Source organism: Haliotis rufescens, unplaced genomic scaffold (genome assembly GCF_023055435.1).
Source record: "Haliotis rufescens isolate VD_foot unplaced genomic scaffold, xgHalRufe1.0.p SCAF_10, whole genome shotgun sequence".
NCBI lineage: Eukaryota > Metazoa > Mollusca > Gastropoda > Lepetellida > Haliotidae > Haliotis > Haliotis rufescens.
Window position 1 is genome coordinate 10,248,789 of NW_025963780.1, and position 24,388 is coordinate 10,273,176.

The window sequence follows — 24,388 nt, forward strand, 5'->3', positions numbered from 1 at the left end:
GCATCCTTCTGCCATGCTTCGATTGTATGGGAAATGCCGCCGAAGGCGGTCAAAGGGAGGTAATTCAAAATGACTATCCTGCTACGAATCTCACCTGCACAACTGTAATGTGGGCTGTTTAGCTTTAGGACGTGTGTACCGTATGTTGCTGGGAAATAATACGTCAAAGCTATGGGAATTAAGTAAACAAAGTAAATGAAGATTAAAACGTCAGGGATGCTAATATTTTCTTTACAAGGAATGAATTGCCCCATGTATTGATTATGTTGTTTTTTTATAATGACCTCCCTCTGTTAGTAACATTACTACTACTACTACTACTACTACTACTGCTGCTGCTGCTGCTGCTGCTGCTACTACTACTACTACTACTACTAGGAATGTTGGAGGTGATTAAACTGGGACCACGAGCATCACCGCACCCACGAATGGCCAGTGTGCATGGTACCATACACTCAGTGTGAGGTACTACATTAGAAAACTTCTCCAACCCCTAGTGTAGCTGGAGTTGAGTATCGCCTGCACTGTAAAAATGTGCTTAGCATTTTATCAAACACAAGTGAGAGAATGAGTGAGTGAGTAGGGTTTTACGCCGCTTTTGGCAGTATCCCAGCCATCGGCGTGACGAAAGAAAACTTTAACAACTTGGCTACCCAACCGCCCCCAAAACAAATCCAAAACATATATAGAGAGAAGGGTGCATTTGGTTTGTTGTTTTCTCCAACAGGACATTGCAGAGGATGGGGCCTATTTGGAGGACGGGACCTCTGTGGAAGAAGGGGCAAATGTGGAGTATGGGGCCTCTGTGGAGGATGGGGCCTCTGCGGAGGATGGGGCCTATGTGGGGGATTGGGCCTATGTGGAGTATGGGGTCTTTGTGGAGTATGGGGTCTTTGTGGAGTATGGGGCCTCTGTGGAGGATGGGGCCTCTGTGGAGGATGGGGCCTCTGTGGGGGATGGGGCCTCTGTGGAGGATGGGGCCTCTGTGGAGGATGGGGCCTCTGCGGAGGATGGGGCCTCTGTGGGGGATTGGGCCTATGTGGAGTATGGGGCCTATGTGGAGGATGGGGTCTTTGTGGAGGATGGGGCCTCTGTTGGGGATAGGGCCTCTGTGGAGGATGGGGCCTCTGTGGAGGATGGGGTCTTTGTGGAGGATGGGGCCTCTGTGGAGGATGGGGCCTATGTGGGGGATGGTGCCTCTGTGGAGGATGGGGCCTCTGTGCAGGATGGGGCCTCTGTGGAGTATGGGCCCTCTGTTGAGTATTGGGCCTCTGTGGGGGATAGGGCCTCTGTGGAGGATGGGGCTTCTGTGAAGGTTGAGCCTCTGTAGAGTATGGGGCCTCTGTGGAGGATGGGACCTTTGTGGGGGATGGGGCCTCTGTGAAGGATGGGGGCCTTTGTGGAGGATGGGGCCTTTGTGCGGGATGGGGCCTATGTGGAGGATGGGGCCTATGTTGAGTATGGGGCCTTTGTGGAGGATGGGGTCTTTGTGGAGTATGGGGCCTCTGTGGAGGATGGGGCCTCTGTGGAGGATGGGGTCTTTGTGGAGGATGGGGCCTCTGTGGAGGATGGGGCCTATGTGAGGGATGGGGCCTCTGTGGAGTATGGGGCCTCTGTAGAGTATGGGGCCTTTGTGGGGGATGGGGCCTTTGTGGAGGATGGGGAAATGTGGAGGATGGGGCCTCTGTGAGGAATGGGGCATTTGTGGAGGATGGGGCCTCTGTGGAGGACGGGTCCTATGTTGAGTATGGGGCCTATGTTTCAGTTTTCAGATACCTCACTTGTGGAAAATAGTTACCTTATTAAATGCCCCCCTCCGTTTTTTCAATTCATCTCTAAAATATAGTTGCAAAATTAGTCGTTTGATATTCCATGCAAATATTTTTTTAATTCCATGATTCAATCAATATAAACAAATATTATAATTAAAACCTGTTGAAAATCTTCCTTATAAACTATAAAACACAACAAACTATAACGAATCCCGCCCCAAATAAAAATTACAATTAATACCGGTTTAAAGGTTGGTTTTTTTTGGGGGGGGGGGGGAATCTGTAACTCCTCGGACTCACCCGCCCTTGTGACAAGCCCCATCCCCCATCCCTCGCAACTCACCCGCCCTTGTGACAAGCCCCATCCCCCATCCCTCGCAACTCACCCGCCCTTGTGACAAGCCCCATCCCCCATCCCTCGCAACTCACCCGCCCTTGTGACAAGCCCCATCCCCCATCCCCCGGACTCACCCCCTCTTGTGACAAACCCCATCCCCCATCCCTCGCAACTCACCCGCCCTTGTGGACGGACAAGTGGAATGAGGCACTGACACCCAAACTGGAAGGTGAATGCGCGGATACTGTTCATCAGCAACGCCATAATGGTTTAGTCATGGAATGCGGTAATAACATGGCGAGGGACCGCTGTTGTTCAGTGAGCGAATGTTGTGGAGCAGAAAGGAGATAACATAAGTTTTCATATTGATATCACTAATTTTAATTCAAGTTTTATTAATGGAAAAAAGTTGTATTTGTTGATTACAAAGGGGTGTCAGACCAGCGAAGGAGTCAGCCAAGTGTGTCAGTTCAGTCCTTTTGGAGAAACCTTAGATCCATGTTGTTACTATTTGGTGACGACGATGCTATGCTCTCTTATCGAATATAAATGTCATTTTTGATTGATCTGTGAGAGTTACCAACACCTTTCTGAATTGTATAAAATATATATATAGGTAAGTCATTGACGAAAACTCTCCCCAAAAATGTTAAACATTCAACTCATGTTAAACAAATTGTACTGTCTGTCATATGGGCTGATAGTCATTTTAAATCGACAGTTAGATGCACATATGTTTTTCAGAAGCCCAAAATCCATAGGTATTTATATATATGCTATCTAAAATTCGAATTAGCGATCAAATTATTATTTCTGCGTAAGTACAAATATTTTCACAGAAGTACTGCTCCCTCGACTATAGCATGTTAGAGGCCGGTCAATACTAAGGCAATATGTTACCTGTGTATATCTGCTAGCCGCTCGGTAGTATTTCATTCGCGTTAACTTGGATCAATAAAGGCCGATACTATTCTTGTTCAAAACTAGTCAGTTTAATCTGCCGAGCTAGCGGTACACTAGGCACGGCCGTAGTATTTATGCTCTGTTATAAGAAATCGAATAAGTTTTATCTTGAAATCGAGTTATTGAGATGTCACACACATACAACGATTTCATGAGTAGCTTAAACTCGCATCTATAATAATTCTTAGCATGCTATAATATATCAAACACTGCCCTCAACTTTTATTGTTCAGTGTTACTTAATGTTTCAATTAACTGTGTACTCAATAACATTCCTTGGCCATATGGCCGCGAATACTGAAACAAATAATCGCGAATTCTAAACAGTCCAAGCAGCTTGACATACTGAATCTCACCAAGGCGTCCCTTGATATCAAATATATCAACACGAGGCGACAATTGTCCCAGACTAATTCAGAATGTATTGACAATTAATCAGTCATCTTTTCCAACTGCTCCTTTGTGTGCACCCTGCTTGACCATGGGTCAGTTCTGGGGATCAGATGAGCTTCAATATTGTACATATGTTATAAGTCGTGTTTTCTATAGTGTTTAGTAAATTGATAATTACACGTTTACTGTCCTCACCTCAGAAACGGCACACGGAATGCAAGATTTTCATTCAAGGCCAGAACGTGGGCTTACTTTTTTAAAGTAGAGTATTTTATCATTTATCAGCTCTCCAAACAGTAAAAACCAACAACTAACTACCACGACTGTGGATATTTTAACATTGGGTATCCGTTAACATTAGGTTGTACATGTTGCTGTGTGTTTGCTTGTGTATGTTAAAGAGTTACTGATATTTGTAATGTGGAAATCTAAATTGAACAAGCGCTAACTGATAAACGACCAGGTTACTGAAGCCAGGTAATTAAACTGTCGCTATTGCCACATAATCACTACACAAAACCTACTGGTTGGTCATCTTCCCGAGGCAAGAGAGTTAACTGGCTAGATAAAAGTCCAGTTTCCACCCTTGCATAACTAGGCTGGTATTATGAGTTACATTTTGGCTGGACTAACGAGTATATGCATACTAGTCTAATCAAAATTGCGCAACGAAATCGAAATCCGGTTCGTAAACTGTCGTGCAGATTTCGGTCGATTGTAGGATTTGCAAAACATGTGCACCGCCAACCCGTTGTCATCAGATATTTACCAAATCTTTACATGTTTTTAATCAAGGTGCTCACGTGATTTGATTCATTTCGCGATGTAAGACCCGTTTTATCACAATATAGATCCTGATTATCGATCAGATCGTCCCGACTGGGCGCCGTCATTTTGTTTGAAGCAAATGCGAATGAAACGAGATGTGGAATCTGACTGGTCCATAGGAGAGGCTTAGAAGGGACATAACTGGTAATAGCCACTGGTGGCGCTACGATCGAGCCCATTAATTTCAGCCTAGTTCGGCAAAGGTGGAAACTGGTCTGGAAAGTCAGTTAACTCTCTTGCCTCGGGAAGATGCTGGTTGGTATACACAGTTGACAGTGTGTATTGAAGATAGAAGAAAAGGTAGCAGTAGTTTATGAAGTGTCAAGCCCAGGAATATTATCAGCATTGATATTCATACTGATAAAACGATACCATACGCTACTGTTCAGCGCTTACATATATGCATACAGTACGATATATGTACATACACTGACGAGCAAAAGAAATGTTACCAAATTCGAATTTTGACACATCGGGGCCGAAACAGTGTTACGATATGGTTGAGAATTAATGGCCCTAACACAACAAAACAATATCTATAAACATACCTGTTTTGCACGAATGCATGTATACATTATGATTAATTATTAAATACTGAGAATGCACTTTGATTCCGGATTTGCTGCTTGTAACTTTGCCACAGTTTTGCAATGTCAGTCCGATGGCCGTGGACAGCAATACTTCACGACAGTTCTATAATGTCCCAAAACCAAACTAAATCAGGCGGAACATACAATAAGAGGGTGAGCCCTTTATCCGCATCGTACAGTGGGAATCCATGGTCCAGAGCAGATACAGTCGTGACACTTTGACTGTATGCAGACAAGAATGCTTGTAAGTATTTAAAAGGAGAATTTGCTGGCCCATCGGCCAATTTTGATATCATTTAATATTAAAAAATGTTGGAAATATTATTCAAATTAGTTCAATTGAAAAAAATGAGAAAGGAAACGTTTCTTCAATGCTTCAATGACGCTAAAAAGTAGTTGAATTATGTTTAAAATTTGTTGAATTATATTATGATACTTTACAGAATGAAAAGAATTCTAATTGTAATAATTTTTATTTTGTAAATTTATTTTCAGTTATATCTAAACAGTGAATGTGTCAAATATTTGATCATATCAATCAAAACCAATGTTGATATCGACCATTTATTTATTGATACAATAAAATAGAATTAACATATATAACCTGATAACCACATATAACCAAAATATGGATATTGATTCACAACAGATGGAAATATTATATTACAAAAAACAATTTTATTAAATGAACAAAAAAATATCACAAGCTCGACAAATATTTATCAAGAAATGATTTTCAATGTACTGATATCACTGTTTCAAATCTCATTTCCAACAAAAAAGCAAAAAAACAAATTGCAGTTGTAATATAATAAATAAGGTGTGATTGTGATATCAAGGACTATTTCTGATAGAAAAAAAAGAAGATTTTGTGATTCAGCATTTTTTAACATCTTATAATACGAAATAGCTACGAGCGCCTGGAACGAACTTAGCAGCGATTGCAAGTCACTGGTCATGGAGAACATGTCTTTCGCAAACAATATGTATATGTACACGAGTTGAAAAGATAAAACATTGCTCCTCCTTTTGCAATAAGTCCCATTAAAGTTGATATCGATCTTAAATAAAATGAACATCTACATCCACATACAAGATACACATCAAGTTTTCCTTTAACGAAATAGGATTCCTTTATTATGGCCTAATGATGCGTTCCAGTTCGCCCTATGTACACCACAGCTGGTGTAATTGGATAAGGACATTTCTCCTAGCGCATGTGTCCTAATGTGTGTTAATCATCCTTATATATCCATATATGATTACCATGTAGTGAATTATTCGCAATTACACAGTCGACAGCATTAATGTCGGCCTCAGTCAGCACAGTTGCAGGTACACGTATTTCACACTTCCTATATGGTCTGAAAAGAAAACCTGATGGCTGATGACAAGATCAACCATCCACTTTGTTGGTGCACACCGTCTCCCGTCAGAATAGAAAAGGAAACAAATTCGTTGGTGTTTTTATCTAATGAAGTGTATATCACGGACTGTAACGAACCTAGTTTTACAGAGACTGGCTCTTGGCAGTATGTGCACAGCAACTCGTTTACGGCCCGAAAACATGGACTCTCGTCGGAGAGAAAGTCCTTGTTTATGCCGGATATTTGCTGCCCTACTGTTCAGCGCCCCCCCCCCCAGAATTTTTTAAATATGATGGTGCGCCTTTTCAGGGACAATGAAATAAGCATTGCCAATTGTATATATAAGAAAGGCGCTCATTACTTTTAGAATTCAGCTTAGTTTGCTTATCAGTATCTCTGGCACAAGCACTTAAATAATTGTGCAACTTAACTTTGACAACAATAGATCCCAACTTACAACTTAATTCATCACACCAGAAATGTGAGTTTTAAATGGTCAACATTAAAAGGCTAAGCACTTCCTATTGCACTTATATAGCCACGTGCATCCATGTGTGTGTGTGTGTGTGTGCGCGTGCGTGTTCGTGCGTGCGTGCGTGCGTGCGTGCGCGCGCTTGTACTAGTCCGGACTAATGCCTATTATATTGTGCTAGGCCCTGAGACACCATGGACCGACCTGTCCTTGTTTTGCCGGGCACCAGGCAGGGTTCCAATAGGTACCATCTTTCAATATCTTGTTGGTATGACGCGAACCCCGACCTTCCGGTAACCGGCAGCCGCTCTTCCACAAGATCACGGAGGCGGTCGGGACAAGAGTAAAGAGTTGTATTCTCTCTAAACCCACCTATACTACGACTACTATTAAATAGTTCATCACTGTACCATCTTTTCACTACCGTAATACACAAATCTAAATATTTCCCCCAGTGTAGTATTGAGTTTGTTCATCTCATCTGGGTTTTCGGGCACATGCCCGTGACGATGCCAGATGTGAACCCCATAGCGAGACTTCCAGTCATAACCGGATTGTTTGAACAACTTAGCCGACTCAAACCAGTTTGGTCGGTATATCATGGAGGCTATTTCATTTACAGATTCTTTTCTCTTCAGCCAGAGGCGCTTGGCGGCCCACAGTGAGTTCTCGAAGATTAAGGATTTATTGTAATGACGATATCCTGAGTACCATTCTCGCAAGAAGCCTGAATTCCTCTCGGCAACAATAAAGGCGTTGCCCATCCCTGTCCCGTCGTCGATTAGGCCCATGGTGAGACTAATGTTGAGTAGTGCATCTATCGGCCGCAGTATCAGCATGTCGGTGTCCAGATAGATGCCCCCGTTCACTGAAGATGTAGACATTGATTGTGTTAAAACGTGACTGAAAACAAAGGTCACCGAAGCAACTTTAACAGTACCATGTCATTTTATGAGAGTGAAGTGTTCCAGGCAGTTAGGAGATTACATATGACAGAACTGAGGGTGTTATTGAGTATTTGATGCCCGGCTATTTCAATTCATCATATACTGGGTAGGTTTCTCGGCAGGATAAAGCCAACGGATAAAAACGGTATCGGTTGGGGTCATTTACGAAAAGATATACGAATAAAATGATCATGTTGGAACTACCTTCAGTGTACACAAACAGCGTTGACCTTGTCTGGCGGCTACAAGAGTAGCTTAATTCCCGGTGATAAAGGGCAATTACTCAAGCGGACGGACATACGGATTGTCGCGAAAGACGATAAAGTTACTTGTGTGCTTTAAAAAGATAACTTTGAAACAGTTACTTTGCCTAATTAGAACTCTTACATTATCCGTTGTTCAAAAGAGACTGTCAAAGATTCCGTTTTGCGTGGCGCAAAATCACCACAACGACAGTATTTTACCGCATTTCTTTCAAGGTTACAATGGAAAACATAAAAACAAACAACAATTACAGATTTTCAGATTGTTTCCGATTACTTACATGATATATTTATGTATTTACGATCCCTGAATAAACGAATTTCCTCCTCTGAAAATCCCGCGTGCTGCTACAAGTGAACACGCCATTTTGTAAAATTCGGTCACCAGTAAAAGTACTACGTCACTGCTTCTAGGTGAAGGTCGGGGGAATACAAGGACACACATTCTATCTGCTGCTTATACAGTTTCAATCATCATGTTGATTTTTCGTATGTTTTATATATTTTGGCGCGCGACAACATTTATGAACCTTTGGTAATCGGTATGGCTGAACATTATGTACATAGGACATTGACAAGTGCCGTATATCATATTTCTTAGCTTTAGATAAGTGTGAGAAGATGAAATGTAAATGTAACTGCAACATGCACGAGTATTTCCTTTGGAGTGCAATATTCAACATCTTAATTTCGTGTAAACAGGTTAATGAATAGCCATGTTATCTTATTTATTTCAAATGTTAAGAAGGAATTGTTGATCGAGAGAATATTAACATGATTTTGTATCAAACGATTTACGAATTGCTCATCTCTTTTCGCATTATATACTCACTAAAATGCCTCTCAAAGAAATATAATCACTTGTTTCACCATTTTGTTAAATATTTAAATATTACTTTATTTCTGCAAGAATTGTAAAAACAAATATAAACCGTGTCATGTACCCCATTGGTCGAAATGTATACGATTATCTTGATAATTCCGTTAATAAAGAAAAATATATATGTCAAATATTGTTTGTTTGTTTTGAAATATTCTTTTTGGGTATATTATTTACGTAAAATCGATGCCTAACAGGTGCGTGTCTTGTCCAGTTAACTATCTAATTGTTCACCTATTCAAGATATTATTTACTGACGGGATCGGGTGACTTGGTTGATGCATGTCATCGTATCCCAATTGAGTGGATCGATGTTCATGATGTCAATCACTTGATTGTCTGGTCCAGACTCGATTATTTACAGACCACCGTCATATAGTTCGAATATTAAACAATAAACAAACACGATAAAGACAGTCCTTTTATGTTGTGTCGAACAAACGTCAAATTCTATTCTCCAAATCTAAGTTTTTCATACCATGAACATTAGGGTGGTATTTATTAATCAATATACCAAAGTCGTCTTTCTCCGGGGTCGCCAAAGATATAAAACAACCCATCTCGTCAAACAAAACTGTGATTACCACTATGCGTGTGCCAACTTAATACTCCGTGTTTCTTGAAACAATAACAAATGTTCCTGGATGTCACTGTTGTGAAAACATACTACTAGTTATGTTTTCATCATATGTTTGTTTTACATTGTTCTATTACTTTAATATTTAAACTCAAATGTGCCCGATTCACATTCCTAATTCTGAAGGTACCACCATCTTCCCTGGACAAGGGAGTTAACCGAATGAAAGTCTAGTTTCAGCCCTTGTCGAACAAGGCTGGAAATATGGAGTTATATTTTGGCTGGACAAACGAGTCTATGTATACTCCATTCGAAGTCGCTTAACGAAATCGACATTCCGGTTCGTAAACTGCCGTACCGATTTCGGTCGATTGCAGGATTTGCAAAGCGTGTGTACCGACATCTCAGCGTCAACATATATTTTCCAAGTCTCTTGCAAATTTGTTTAATCTTCTGGGTTACACATGAGCGCTTTATGACAGTAGAGGTACTTGCATCAATATGAAGGTATGCTACAGCGACTGGTACCCTGCCCTTCGCCTCCAAGCGGCTGCTTTCTTTTAAAGTTGTATTTACGTCTTTCCAACGATTAATCCCCCCCCCCCCCCCCCCCCCCCTCCTGTATTTTTCTCAAACTCATAACAAATAAGGCACGGCGCCAGAAATTCGTTATTCGAAACGTGTTTTGTGTTTTCATATCTTTAATTGGGTTGTGCAAGGATATTAATTTTAACAAATATCACGTTCGTTGATAAAGATTACACATGTACTTACAAATTTCAATAAGGTTTGACCTCTAAGGTTTGAAGAGTAGTCTCCCTTTGACCCTTACGTCAACCTAATTGGACACTGTATACGCCACTCTCCTACCCAGAACACAATGTGGCCAGCATAGTACCTCTGCCACAGGCCAGCGCCATGTGACAATTCATCACATCTTACAGAGTCCATTCAAGATATTCAGGGCATACGTTTTTTCAGGTGTGTCATTTTTTAGGATTGTTAAGTTTCACTGAGTAAATATTCTAAAACGCGAAAAAACATTTCCATTTGCGTATAGTTACCCTTTACTTTTATAGTTACACTGGTTGTACAGAGCTAGCGATACGGCTACTCTGATGTATAAAAATATATTGTCATGCACCTTACTGTCGCAGTTGTAGTAGCGTATCTACATAATTATGCAAAACAATATACAAAGTCCACCGAAAGGCTTGCAATTAGGCCAGTCTCTTCTAATTTCAGAATAAGCGCGTTTATTTTACAAACAAGAGAGGCAGTGGTCACCACTGCGCTGGAGTGTGCGTACAGGGCAACCAAAAACACCGAAAATAAGAATATCAGGCCGCAGGCTGATAACCGGTATCACTCTACGGAGTTCTTTCCACGGTTAGTATTAAGTGATAAGCATATTATGACCCTGTCTTCCAAGTAATGGCCCGTATCATCCCGAGACACCCATATCTGACCAAGGCATTCCAAGGAGTTTCAAACTTTTATCCTCGAGTGTTGATATATTTGTTGACCTCATAAACCACGCCGTAAACCATAGCATAACTTTGAAGGCCGTGAAAGGTGAAAAGACAATGGCAGAGAGATTAGTGATGTCACTTGATTGTGACGTCATGGTACCCGATGACATCACAATGGTCTGATAGTGACAAGGCATTGGAGATAGAGAGGAAATTCCATATGTCTCGTTGAATCTCACCCGAGTGTCTTTTGATATCAAATATATCAACATGAGTTGATAAAAGTGGAAAAACTCCAAGGCTTGCCGAGGTATTTTTCCACTTTTATAAACGAGTGTCCCAACCATGTTCCATCTTACCTATTAGCGCCTGCAGGCGGACGATGTCACTTGCGTGCTGTATAAAGGCGAGCTTATCTGGCGTAAGGCGAGGGGCAGGTCGGAAAACAAATCGCACTCCTCTGACGTCATTCAGCACGCGCGTCCACCAGTAACCGTATGGAGGAGCGTCAGATATGACGTATATAGCCCAAGGGGAGATAAATCTTCTAGCACTCACAACGCTGAGATAGTGCATGAACAGAAACAGTGGCGGTTTCCCTGGTTCTGGGGAGAAGATGACGTAGTACACAATACGTGGAACGATGTTATTATCTTTCGGCAGTAAACAGTTGTCCTTAATAGTGAGACCATTTTGGAAGAAAAATTGTTCACACAAAATGTCGCTTCTGTTCCAAGAACTTCCACAAAATTCTTCCAAATCAACCGTGGGTTCTACACTTTTGAGAAAGTCGTGAATACACGGTGAGTTATCCTGTGTGGTTGGGGGTGAGAGACGGCGAGTTAAGTCACGGAATAGGAAAACACCTGTCAGCACAGAGAGAGGCTTGAACCATAAATTTACACATATTATCAACATTGTTGAAAGTATGGCGGAAAGTAATAATGACGACATTAATCGCTTGTGAAATTTCATTGTTACGTCACCTGGAACTATGAACACCAACCCAAAAATAATTCACACACACCGATTTTTCTTAAGTCGGCACACATGAGAATGAAGGCACACCTTCACTGACGTTGTTTCATGGCACTGTATCCATTCATCACGTCTAAAGCTTCTCTTCCGCCGTGCTGAAACAGTGTACCCCTTGCGTGTAACGTGTGCTGCGCCAAGCCACATATGACTCCTCCAGCACTGATGTGGTTGACATGCCCCTTGCAAAACCCGTGTATTGCCCCCTCCCGTTCTCTGGCAGCTGTCACAAGACCTCCACTAGGCGCTTAAATATTTTGGCCATTTGTCACGTTTGCTGGGTAATCGGTTGAGATTTGTGCTAAGCAAGGGGTCCAGATCAAGTATGGCGTGCATTGTAGTAAGTTCTTTGAAGGAAGCTGTTTCCATCACAAAAGGTGTCCGCACATGAATAGAATTCAAACGAACAGGTAGAAGTTCTAAACTGATGCTGCATAAATTTAAATAGATCATCTAAACATATTTATTAATCATGAATATGCACAATTGTGATTATAAATGTGTGGTAAATCAGTTAGAATATAATGACGTATTGACGTGATGGGATAGTTTGAATATTTTGTAGCAACCTTAAATACTACTGGTCATGGAATAAAAGGGAGTCAGTCGTGCCGAATACTGCATGGCATACTCAAGCATGCCTGTCGTTCGGTGTGTAATTTTGCTTATATGCAATTGGTTATTATGAGTTATGAGGTGAAAATTGTTTTTAGTTGATATTTCTGACAATCATCCATGCAGGTCGATCCTCATTTCCGATCTCACAACGAGCAGTTCATGCGCTCATATATTAGGAATTTCAGATGTGAACTATGTGTATGGTTTGTACGGCAGATAATAACAATATTATATTCATATGATGTGTCTGAACGGATGTTCCTGAAAAAGTCTACACGTGATTTTGTTGTTGTAGTTTTTATACTAAACCGCTTTGTTATATCTCGATATTCTTTATGAAAACCGTGTTTTGAAACTTGCCAGCAAAAATGTAAATGATTCGATGCATGATCTGAATCATAAGGGTGCTTCACATTTCCCCTTCTGCTCGCACAGTCCGGGGGCCAACATTCAAACCCAAAAAAGGACCCGTACATCTTGCATTCCCGACGGTATTTGTCTTCATATATAAATATACATATATATATATATGTATATGTTTATTCATGTATGGGAGGCCATAGCCCCATGTACATTTCAGTTATATATAGTAACACACAATTGAGGCAATGTACATTTCAGTTATATATAGTAACACACAATTGAGGCAATGTACATTGAAAACAATACTAAGGGTACAATATTAGGTCTTTGTGCGTAATAATAGAGCTTCCTTCACATACTTAGCTTCATTTCTGAGTATACAGTCATTTTGGCTATTTAGGAGATTGCTAAAAGTATTAATACATGGATTGTTATAGAATCTTACAGGAATATACTTTTGTCTTAATGATGCGTAAAATGGGCAGACAAACACAAAATGAACTTCGTCCTCAATACAACCATCTTTTTAGCCGACAAAAGCGTTGTAAATAAACAATATCCTCTCTTCTGCCAAGATTACTCCGTACAGGCAATTCACTTAATCTCAACAGGCACAGCATGCGTCTATGGTCTCTATTTCGAAAGCTGTAACATTATATTCCATATCCAATAATATCTTGACGTGTGAATAATACCTTAATTTACAAGACTCATAAATTTTCATCTGTATACTCTGTTTGTTACAATCCAAAAATCGCCGTCTAAACAGCTGCAAGAAACACTTAACATCACAACTATTCTGTTCGTACCACACATAACCAAATCCATAAATGTCGAGTAAATATTTAACATGAGTTGTCCAAGTAATTCTACCACATTCATCCAGCTTCTTCATTAACAAATAACACTGTCGGGGATATCTTTCATCATTCATTCTAATCAGTTTACACCAGTATTTAACACACTTCATTTGATAATCCACATGCAAACCATATCTTCGACATTCAGCTAATATTGCTGTACTTGATACATATTTACCAACTCCTACGTGTGCTCTATGCATAGTGCCAAAGGTATCTGTAGCTAGTTGTCTTCTAAACAAACCATGGTCACACCCTGAGTATTAATTTATAAAATCTTGTTTCTGTTAAATAAGGCCAGTATTTTAACAAGTCATGTACTTTAAGTCATAAACGGTTTTCAATATTTCATTGCTTTGTTATACCTTTTTAATGTATACTCATTGTCATTTCAGTCTTCCTACATAACCTGTACTTGTGTAGCTTTATGCTCCACGTATGAGCCTTTCTAAAACGTAAACTAAACTTCCGTATCGGGTAATAAAGTATTATCTTTTTTTATCTTATCTTAGATTTACTGAACACCTATAATATAATAGCGCACAGACCTACTGACATGTTCTCGAGTGTTATAACGCTACACATCTACATACTTTACAAGGCGGCAACTCAAATGCTCTGAACAATATGTTTGTTTTACAGTCGTGACTAATTTTGTCCCATTTCCGGATTATTGAGCGAAATTTCGCACATTATTTGTTTCCGTATATTGTATTAAAGAAATAAACGATGAGTGGGAGTTGTTAATCGTACAATATAACACCACAGGGAGAATAAACCACGAGGGGCTCAGCCGAACAATCAATCGCATCCAAAGGCGGGAGAGATGTTACAATCGGTATTGGGAGAAAAGGTACAGGTAATCGACGTGAGAATATGCGGGAAATATCCGCCTATGCATGAAATGGACTTGTCCGACATTGCCGAGGGCGTATTCTATTGAGGGAGTCATCATTATTAAAATACAGATACATATTTTTAAGGCTTGTAATACAATCATCATCCTTAAAGAGGCTGTAAATAATGTTGTAATCTCAAATAAACAAATAAACGATGTAAATAATGTTGTTATCTCAAATAAACGACTTGTGGTTGTTTATCATACAATAAAACACTGCAGTGAGAATAAACCACTTGGAGCTTCGCCCCTCATGGTATATTCCACTGCAATGTTTTATTGCATGATAAACAACTCCCACTCGTCGTTTATGTCTTAAATAAAAAAGCATATATAGAATCGTTAACAGCATCAAATGGTTTTTTTCTGTTCCAATTATCGTACAATCGTGGTCGATCAGGCGAGAACTGGATAGTCGCCCTTACCTTCACCTTGCTTTCAAGATGACGCCGTGATTTTCGTTTTCTTTCAATTTCATTAGTTCGTCCGCATAATCATTCACGTCAAAATTTATTTATTTGTTTTATTTATAAACGTTCAGTTTTCACATATGATTAGATGAGTTATTGTGGTGATTATCTATGCAGAGTTGCGTCTCTAGGACGTGTCGGGATCCCTTATCGTATAGGTTGTGAGCCCAGCATTATATTCGTGGTCGTTGAATCATCATTAGATCCGAATCCCATATAGGGTTTCTTCCTACCCTAGGTTGACACGGACATGTATTACCTAAATGTTCTTCACAACACGCACAAAAGCACCATTCACTGTTAAGATCATACAGTTTCACTGTTTACGGGTAAACCGCCTGCATGGTCTAGTGGATACTGCAGAGTCCGGAAGGTCGGTGGTTCGATCCCATGACAAAGTCATACCAAACAGGCGTTCAAGTGTAAGTCTCATCGATACAAAGATGGGTTTCAAACGTAAACACAGACAAGACATGTTGAGGTCTATACATGATTAGGAATGTGTTTAAATCCTAAACGGAATACACATTTGGTGTGTTCTATCTAAACACATTTTGGACGAAACACATGAAATGGCTGGCCCTCATTTCGCCTACACCTCATTTCGCCTACACCTCATTTCGCCTACAATAATTCAAATGCTTAATTGCCTCACCCCTATTATATGAACGGGTTTGTCCATCTCAGGCTGTTAACTAATCCAAGGACAGGCCAATGAAATGAGCTATCGTCGCAAAGCCTAAACACTACATCCCCATAATCTAAACACCGCCTAAACACTACATCCCCATATTCTCAACACCACCTAAACACTACATCCCCATAATCTAAACATCGCCTAAACACTACATCCCCATAACCTAAACACCGCCTAAACACTTAATCCCCATATTCTAAACACCGCCTAAACACTAATCCCCATATTCTAAAGACCGCCAAAACACTACATCCCCATAATCTAAACACGTTCAGAATTGAAACATGTTTAACGTCTAAACATGTTTCGAATTTGAACGTGATTAAAGTTAACACATGTTTCGAATTTGAACCCGTTTCAATAAAGTGCGTATCGTTAGGCAGTAAGGCACATATGGATAAGATGTATAGTAAATATTGAAATTAAACGTACACATCATATTCTCAGGCACTGGTGTAAGCCATACAACACCGGGTCTCACAGCGAACTTGGTACAGTATGCACATACAAACGTGCAACGTAACCAAGCTCGATTAATAGTGCCTACAGGAAAACAGGACACTGTGACGACAACAGTCTACCTATTATCTCCATACGCGCAACAACACATTGAACGCGACGTTCAATCCCATTTCACATTTTCTACAGGTCAACGATAGACGAAAGGGACCGATTGCAGTATTTTGCTGTCACATACATAAGTATGTTTTGCATGTCGCTTATTCAAGTCTGTACGTCACATCACATCCAACGATTATCCAACGTACATGTGTATTCTTGAAAACCCGTCCTGGAAATTCAATACTATAAACAACGATTGTTTAACATGTAATTGTAAAATTGAAGTGTTGTCTTTCTTGTCACAGAAACGTGACGTATTAGCACGATCGCGCATTGACTAACCAGTTAATCATCTTGCCCGATAACTGCCTGCAGCGGCTGCCAGTGCCTTCACAACAGATGGTGTCGTAACATGCTGCACGCCGTTGGGTCTTACTTGAAGTATGGCATACAAGAGCTGCCTCCGCTCGTGCGTGCTGCACTATAATCAGTGCTTTCCATTATCTCATCTGTATAAAATACTTGATAAAAATATGAATTAACAGATATTTCGCTTATTTAATACGTTTGAAATACATACATTATGTTATAGGTTTGTGTAATTAGCCACACATAGAGGGAAGAATTACGTGTCAAAAACGGTTCCTGTTTTAATTCTGAAATAAACGAGAAAGTCACAGGAGAAGTGCCTCAGTAAGTTTGGTTTTATGCACTATTCAAGCATTGTATACCAGTATATATCAACACGCTCCACTGTAACGCCTGCACACATTGTATACCAGTATATATCAACACGCTCCACTGTAACGCCTGCACACATTAAGACTAGGATATATAATATAAGTTATGGTTCTTATTGGAAGTAGTATTCGTGTTCATCCGCCAATATGGAATCGTTCGAAAGGGGCTCAAATTGGGACTTAGTATCACGCCAGACAGACCGCCCTTGTGTGGGATGATGTATCGTTGTTGGAGACCGGGAGATGATGTATCGTTGTTGGAGACCGGGAGATGATGTATCGTTGTTGGGGACCGGGACACGATGCATCGTTGTTGGAGACCGGGAGATGATGTATCGTTGTTGGAGACCGGGAGATGATGTATCGTTGTTGGAGACCGGGAGATGATGTATCGTTGTTGGAGACCGGAAGATGATGTATCGTTGTTGGAGACCGGGAGATGATGTATCGTTGTTGGGGACCGAGTGATGATGCACCGTTGTTGGGGATCGTTAGGTGATGTATCGTTGTTGGGGACCGTGAGATGATGCACCGTTGCTGGGGACCGAGGGATGGTGCACCGTTGTTGGGGATCGTAAGATGATGTATCGTTGTTGGGGACCAGGGCATGATGCACCGTTGTTCGGGACCGAGGGATGGTGCACCGTTGTTGGGGACCGGGAGATGATGCAACGTTGTTGGGGACCGGGAGATGATGCACCGTTCTTGGGACCGAGGGATGTACACTGTTGTTTGGGAGCGGGAGACGATGTACCGTTCTTGGGGACCGGGGGATGATGCACTGTTGTTGGGGACCGGGGGATGATGCACAGTTCTTGGGGACAGGGAGATGATGCACCGTTGCTGGGCACCGGGAGATGATGCACCGTTGTTGGGGACCGGGGGATGATGCACCATTGTTGGGGACCGGGACACGATGCACCGTTGTTGGGGACCGGGACACGATGCATCGTTGTTGGGGACCGGGAGATGATGCATCGTTGTTGGAGACCGGGAGATGATGCATCGTTGTTGGGGACCGGGAGATGATGCATCGTTGTTGGGGACCGGGAGATGATGCATCGTTGTTGGGGACCGGGAGATGATGCATCGTTGTTGGAGACCGGGAGATGATGCACCGTTCTTGGGGACCGGGAGATGATGTATCGTGGTCGTGGTCGTGGTCGTGGTCGTGGTCATGGTCGTGAAATAATGTAAACGGTGATGGCAATCCTACTGACGAGGTTTTCCCACCTTACCTCCCACACATACACCGGTTTTATAGCGCTAGATGCCATATATAGATACCATGCCACAGTTTAACATGGATACTATGACAGTACGCTGACAATGAACCCGCCTTTTCTTGTTCTGTCACCCTTATGCCGAGCGCAGATATGGTTCAGCTACTGCTGCAAAACTAGATCATCTTTTAACCATGGGCCAAAGTATACTGTTTTTAAAAATTACCTTGCAAGAATGTATTTTTGTGGCATTTTTTTTAAAGCCAGAAGCATAATGGGTTTTTTCAAGCATTTTCGGGGACAACATATTTTTGTCGATAAAATCCTAGTGAAAATAAAAGTGTTTAGATGTGCAGTAAATATGTATTATTTCCAACGCCAAAATAATTCTTTGGAATATTAAATTTGTATCTATTGTGTATAATATACAATGAATTATCTTGAGAAAATGTCTTCTTGTATCTATCAAAGATGTATCTTTTGTAGAGGTATGTATTGCCTCATGACATGACACTTTCTTGAGACAGCCGCAGTAGGACCTTGTACCGAAACGCCGCACTAACAGAGTAAACAAGTTTCACCCCATAAGTCAACCCTGTCTTCATTTCAAATAACTTTGCGGGAAGTGATTACTATTATTCAATTTTAAACTGAATGCGAAAGACACGTGCTAGTCTCCAGTGTGATTCTGTCGGTCAAGGGTTATCGGGATGCGTAGTAGTTTCGGCATACTGTAAAACCTGGGGTGGGGTGGGTAGGGGTCTGGGGTTTTGGGTTGGGGTCTTTGGCTGGGACTTGTTTGGGTTCACATCATATATTTTCTGTCTGAAGCTAAGAATGAAGACGTGATAAGTGACGCACATATAAACATAGCTGTGTAGGATACATCTAAATCCACTCGTCAAAAAAACCAGAAACGCACAGGTAGTGTGTTGGTTATTGAACCTGACTACACAAAAAATCTGGTATATAAATTGGATATATGTTATTGGAAAATGTTGGTTGCCTGATATTCGACAAGCGGTGCGACAGCCATTGTCGATTTGCAATGTCTTAAACGGCATTGTTTTCACACTTGTTCAAAAATGTCATGGAGGAAAACAGTAAAGCAAAATGCACGTGCAGGCTATGGCATTCGTAACTCGTGGTAGCGGCTATAAAAGGGCAAGCATAAGCCAATAATTTGTCATTCAATTGTTAACATTTTTCAAGTTCGAAATTGCCGAGACTCAGTGCTGCCGATAGGGAACATCGCCATAGGACGTATCCAAAGAGGGGAATCGCAGTCTTTTGTTGCACGCCACTTCAACGTCCACCACAGCGCCATTTCCCGCCTTTGTGACCGATACATACAGTTCAATTCCAATCCAGGTCGTCCTAGAACCGACCCCTGAAGATTCCGGGGTAGAATAGGTATTCAGCAACCCATGCTTGCCGTAAAAGGTTACTATGCTTGTCGTAAAAGGCGACTAACGGGATCGGGTAGTCAGGCTCGCTGACTTGGTTGATGCATGTCATCGATCCCAATTGCGTGGATCGATGCTCATGATATTAATCACTGGATTATCTGGTCCAGACTCGATTATTTACAGACCGCCGTCATATAGCTGGAATATTGCTGAGTGCGACGTTAAACAACAAACCAACCAACCAACCGTCCAAGAGTTACCAGAGGGGGGGGGGGGGGGGGGGGGGGGGGCTGTTTCAACAGGGCAACGCTCAACCGCACACAGCTCGTGTCACGGGAGACTACCTTCATAATACCAACATCAACGTTTTGCCCTGGCCGTCGAGATCTCCAGAATCCGCAGGACACAATTGGTACACTTATGCAGTCAGTGCCGAGGAGATGCAGAGCCGTGATTGTTGCCCGGGGCGGTCACACGAGATGCTGAGTTCAGCGCAACCTTGTGGCCTTACGTGACATGACAATGAAAGTTTTTCAATGCTTTTGTACAACGACAACATGTGTCTATCGAGCTCCAAAATTTCATATTTGTATCTATGATATTAAATAAATTAAATATATCGACTTTATTAGGAACAATTAATTTACTAAAAATCTACCTGTGCGTTTCTTTTTTCTTTTTTGAAGAGTGCATTCATCATTAATTAACACTTTGATGTAGACTGCAACTACATAAGTTTTCTAGCTTATTATTGTTATAAAGATATCCCAATGGATTAATGTTTATCATTATTATATGTAAAGTACATTATTTTACATTTAGATAAATTATACTTCACGCAGCTATACCACCACCATCAATCAATGATTTTACTGAGTTCAAAATCTTTCGCATTGCACAAAGCTGTCAAATGAAAATATCAAATGTCAAATGAAAATGTCTGCCTGATATATCAAGCATCTGTGATTGCTGCCATAATGGGTCCAAACTCTGGATTCTCCTGCAGCTGGGCAGATGCTATCACTTGTGACAGATCCACAACACAGTTTCGGGGTTTTGTTTACACATTGCATTTGATAATACAAGAGACCCCAGCCCAAGACCCCAGTCCAAGACCCCAGACCCTACCCCACCCCAGGTTTTGCAGTATGCCGTAAGTTTCATTGGTCTCGTTACTACCCATGACGCGGAATACAGCAGGAGGGGCCACAGTTTGACTGCAATAACGCGTGTTGTGGGTCAGTGTTATACTACAAGAAGTACTGCCAAGGTGAAAGGGCATAAAAAATACAACATGTTCATCATCTATTTTGTACAATTTCAACATCATCATAATTGCGAAAAAGAAATAAACATGGTGTAGGTTTACACTTGTGTTTATGTTCAGAAACGGGCGATCTCAGCCGCTCTGAGTGCGAGACGGTCAAAGGTACGTAACTCTTCCAGACATACGATGCCACGTATGTTATGGTCGTGTTTATGCAACCGAGTGCCAAAGGGAGATAAATCAGCACGACAGCTTGCGTCCCGAGATCGCCCAAACCAGTTATAGCTGGAATTATCATATGCGCAGTTATGTCGGACTACACACGTTAGAAAGAAGCACACACGTACGTGGCTAGACATTAAAATGTTTTGAAATATTCCATTATGTGACTTTATGTTCTCCATCTTGGTAATAACATCAGGACAGACCATCAGAAGTTTTTTCGATTACATGTTTCCGATCAGGCAGATGAATAGGATATGGATAAGGGACCTCTTTAGTCAATTGCATGATATGTCAGAGTTTTAAAGTTGCTGAAACATTTGAAATATTGGTTTGAATCGTATCAGATGTGTTCCAATTCCTGACAACCTGTCTGTGTTTCTTGGTCAGATGCACAGACGTGGCTAAAATGAGTAGAAATAGATTCTTAGACCTTCAAGTCCGTGACACAAGATAATGTTTTTACCATATGTTGGGGACGTTTTTAGCTATATCTCCTATAAAATGAGTTTGGGTCAAAGACTAGACACACGCTTCGGTCCTATTTTTCATTCTCATCTGAATGTCATAAATTCAAGACATATACAATTGTTGAAATTAACGAAGTCTGGCTGACATTCATATGAACATATCTGATAACTTTCACATGCAAATTATGCAGATTCCGTGCACACACACACACACACACACACACACCGCCCCCATCCTACCCCGCCCTTTGCTTCGGCTACATCTAAACCACGTCCATAACTGATCCCTCAATATCATAGCTCTCACACAACGTCCCCCACTTGGTATGTAAAGTTTGCATGTCATACCATGTGGTATGCATATGTCATACTGTACGGCTTGGCATATTACACTTCATACAGTTTTACTACTTTCTGGGAAATTATTTTGACTCATACGTTATATAATTCACAAATCTCGTGCAAATAAACATTCTATACTATATATATATAGAGGCATGAACATAGATGAAGAAATATATTTTGTTTTTCAAACAGTTTAAATTTTTGTTAACAGCTGACTTAAGATTATATCATTACTGCTACAGCCACGACAATGTCTCGTTATATGTCAAAATTTATCCAGTTGTCCGATACGCACCTGGGATGCTGTTCCACGCGACGTCTAGACAAAACACGCGTGTCAGACACATGTCGCGTGTCAGTGATATACGTGTGCACGTGTTAAGAGTCACGCGTTGTCTGCGTCGGGGCGTATATTTCGAGTTACAATGCCTCCACATTGTGTCTATATTTTTCCATTTATAAACTTATCTATCTGCTCAATGTGTCGGGGTGATTATAGATACTGGAGAAACTTGGGAAGAAAGTTGACTGACACCCGCGACTATATTTCCTACTCATTAGGCAATCCATATGTGTTACTCATCTCCATCCTCAACATGCAAGAGAGCGGGAAAGTTCAGGGCAGGCGGGAGATGGGAAGCTCAGAAAAGTCACGGTTGTATTGATTCGGGCCTAAATATGTCCTATATGTGCTCGTCCTAAGTGCTGACCAGTGGGGATTGAGTGGTCAGAATCTCGCTTTTATATGATTTTGATCATGCTTTAAACCACTGCTTACCTGGCACCGCATCGATCATTTACAGATCCCCATGTAATAGGAATATTGCTGACAGCGGAGTAAAAAGGGAGGCTAACAAAGGCCTCCATGTCAGGGTATGAACAGGTGATGTAGAAGATCTTGTCGTTAATTCTTGTATAGCATGACATTCTCTCATAATATGTCGGTGTCAGAACATTTCAATACATTTGAATAACATACATTTTGGATATATGTGGCTATAAATGGTTTGTCAAATGTATGTGGTTGTTATACATGCACATATGGACAGTCGCAAGAACGGGGTTTCCTCCTTAAGAGTGCCCCAGTCTGAAATGGGGAATCCCCACAATGTATGCACGGCACGCTTCCCCCTGTCCCTCCCTCTTCCCCAACATTTGGAATCTTTCGTCTGTCGGTAACCCGATACGTCTGCGCATGCTCCTTCTGAATCCCCACGCTCTACGCAACCGAATAGAACAGACCTGACACAAGGGGTGAAATCAATACGTTCCACCTGAAACTATATATAGTCAGGTTGTAAATAAATGTACTTTCATGATTTATATCCGTATGGCAATACAATAGAGCAACATAACGATTCTATGTAGATAGTGTACGTTACCGTAGTTCCTTAGTATAAAGTACAGGCAATGATACAATAAGTGAGTGAGTGAGTGAGTGAGTATGGTTTTACGCCGCTTTTAGCACTATTCCAGTAATATCACGGCGGGAGACACCAGAAATGGGCTTCACACATTGTACCGATGTCGGGAATCGAACCCGGGTCTTCAGCGTGACGAGCGAATGCTTTAACCACTAGGCTACCCGACCGCCACGATACAATCAGTGACTCAGCTAGATATAAAAGAGTGTTTTCCAGAGATTACATTACAGAGGAGTACATTGTAGAGGCATGTAATTTCGTGACCTTTAAATTTCTCATAAAAGAGCACCACCGCAACGAAATGGTGCAGACAGTACAAATCGCCCGACCTCATTACTGACGTCTGCAGTGTTTCCACAAATCGCCCGACCTCCTTACTGACGTCTGCAGTGTTCCCACCAATCGCCCGACCTCCTTACTGACGTCTGCAGTGTTCCCACCAATCTCCCGACCTCCTTACTGACGTCTGCAGTGTTCCCACCAATCGCACGACCTCCTTACTGACGTCTGCAGTGTTTCCACCAATCGCCCGACCTCCTTACTGACGTCTGCAGTGTTTCCACAAATCGCCCGACCTCCTTACTGACGTCTGCAGTGTTCCCACCAATCGCACGACCTCCTTACTGACGTCTGCAGTGTTCCCACCAATCGCCCGACCTCCTTACTGACGTCTGCAGTGTTCCCACCAATCGCACGACCTCCTTACTGACGTCTGCAGTGTTTCCACAAATCGCCCGACCTCCTTACTGACGTCTGCAGTGTTCCCACCAATCGCACGACCTTCTTACTGACGTCTGCAGTGTTTCCACAAATCGCCCGACCTCCTTACTGACGTCTGCAGTGTTCCCACCAATCGCACGACCTCCTTACTGACGTCTGCAGTGTTTCCACAAATCGCCCGACCTCCTTACTGACGTCTGCAGTG

General features: G+C 41.6%; 3 protein-coding genes across 4 annotated transcripts in view; 2 read left to right on the plus strand and 1 right to left on the minus strand.

Moving 5' to 3' along the window:
• Positions 1 to 380: 380 nt before the first annotated feature.
• Positions 381 to 1,330, plus strand: LOC125377697 (circumsporozoite protein-like). Its single transcript, XM_048391663.1, has 2 exons — positions 381 to 389; positions 728 to 1,330. The coding sequence occupies exons 1-2, from the start codon at positions 381 to 383 to the stop codon at positions 1,328 to 1,330; spliced, it is 612 nt and encodes a 203-aa protein (XP_048247620.1).
• A 57-nt stretch (positions 1,331 to 1,387) lies between these two features.
• Positions 1,388 to 1,690, plus strand: LOC125377699 (2,3,4,5-tetrahydropyridine-2,6-dicarboxylate N-acetyltransferase-like). Its single transcript, XM_048391667.1, has one exon. It carries the CDS (start codon positions 1,388 to 1,390, stop codon positions 1,688 to 1,690), a length of 303 nt encoding a protein of 100 aa, XP_048247624.1.
• Positions 1,691 to 6,507: 4,817 nt separating this feature from the next.
• The window catches only part of LOC125375866, a 51,261-nt gene continuing 33,380 nt past the window's right edge, over positions 6,508 to 24,388 (minus strand). Inside the window, exons 1-2 of one of the 2 annotated variants that reach the window (XM_048386775.1) lie at positions 11,221 to 12,027; positions 6,508 to 7,590 (exon numbers count right to left, since the gene is read on the minus strand). In XM_048386775.1, coding sequence (XP_048242732.1) covers positions 7,124 to 7,590; positions 11,221 to 11,836 — 1,083 coding nt within the window. In that variant the 5' untranslated portion in view covers positions 11,837 to 12,027 and the 3' untranslated portion in view covers positions 6,508 to 7,123. Of the gene's footprint in view, positions 7,591 to 11,220; positions 12,028 to 24,388 lie in introns of those variants that run through there. The other variant, XM_048386777.1, reaches the window with a different exon arrangement.

What these genes read in the sequence shown, in the direction of transcription:
- LOC125377699 (XM_048391667.1), top strand. Translation starts at nt 1,388, where the DNA reads ATGGGGGCCTTTGTGGAGGATGGGGCCTTTGTGCGGGATGGGGCCTAT.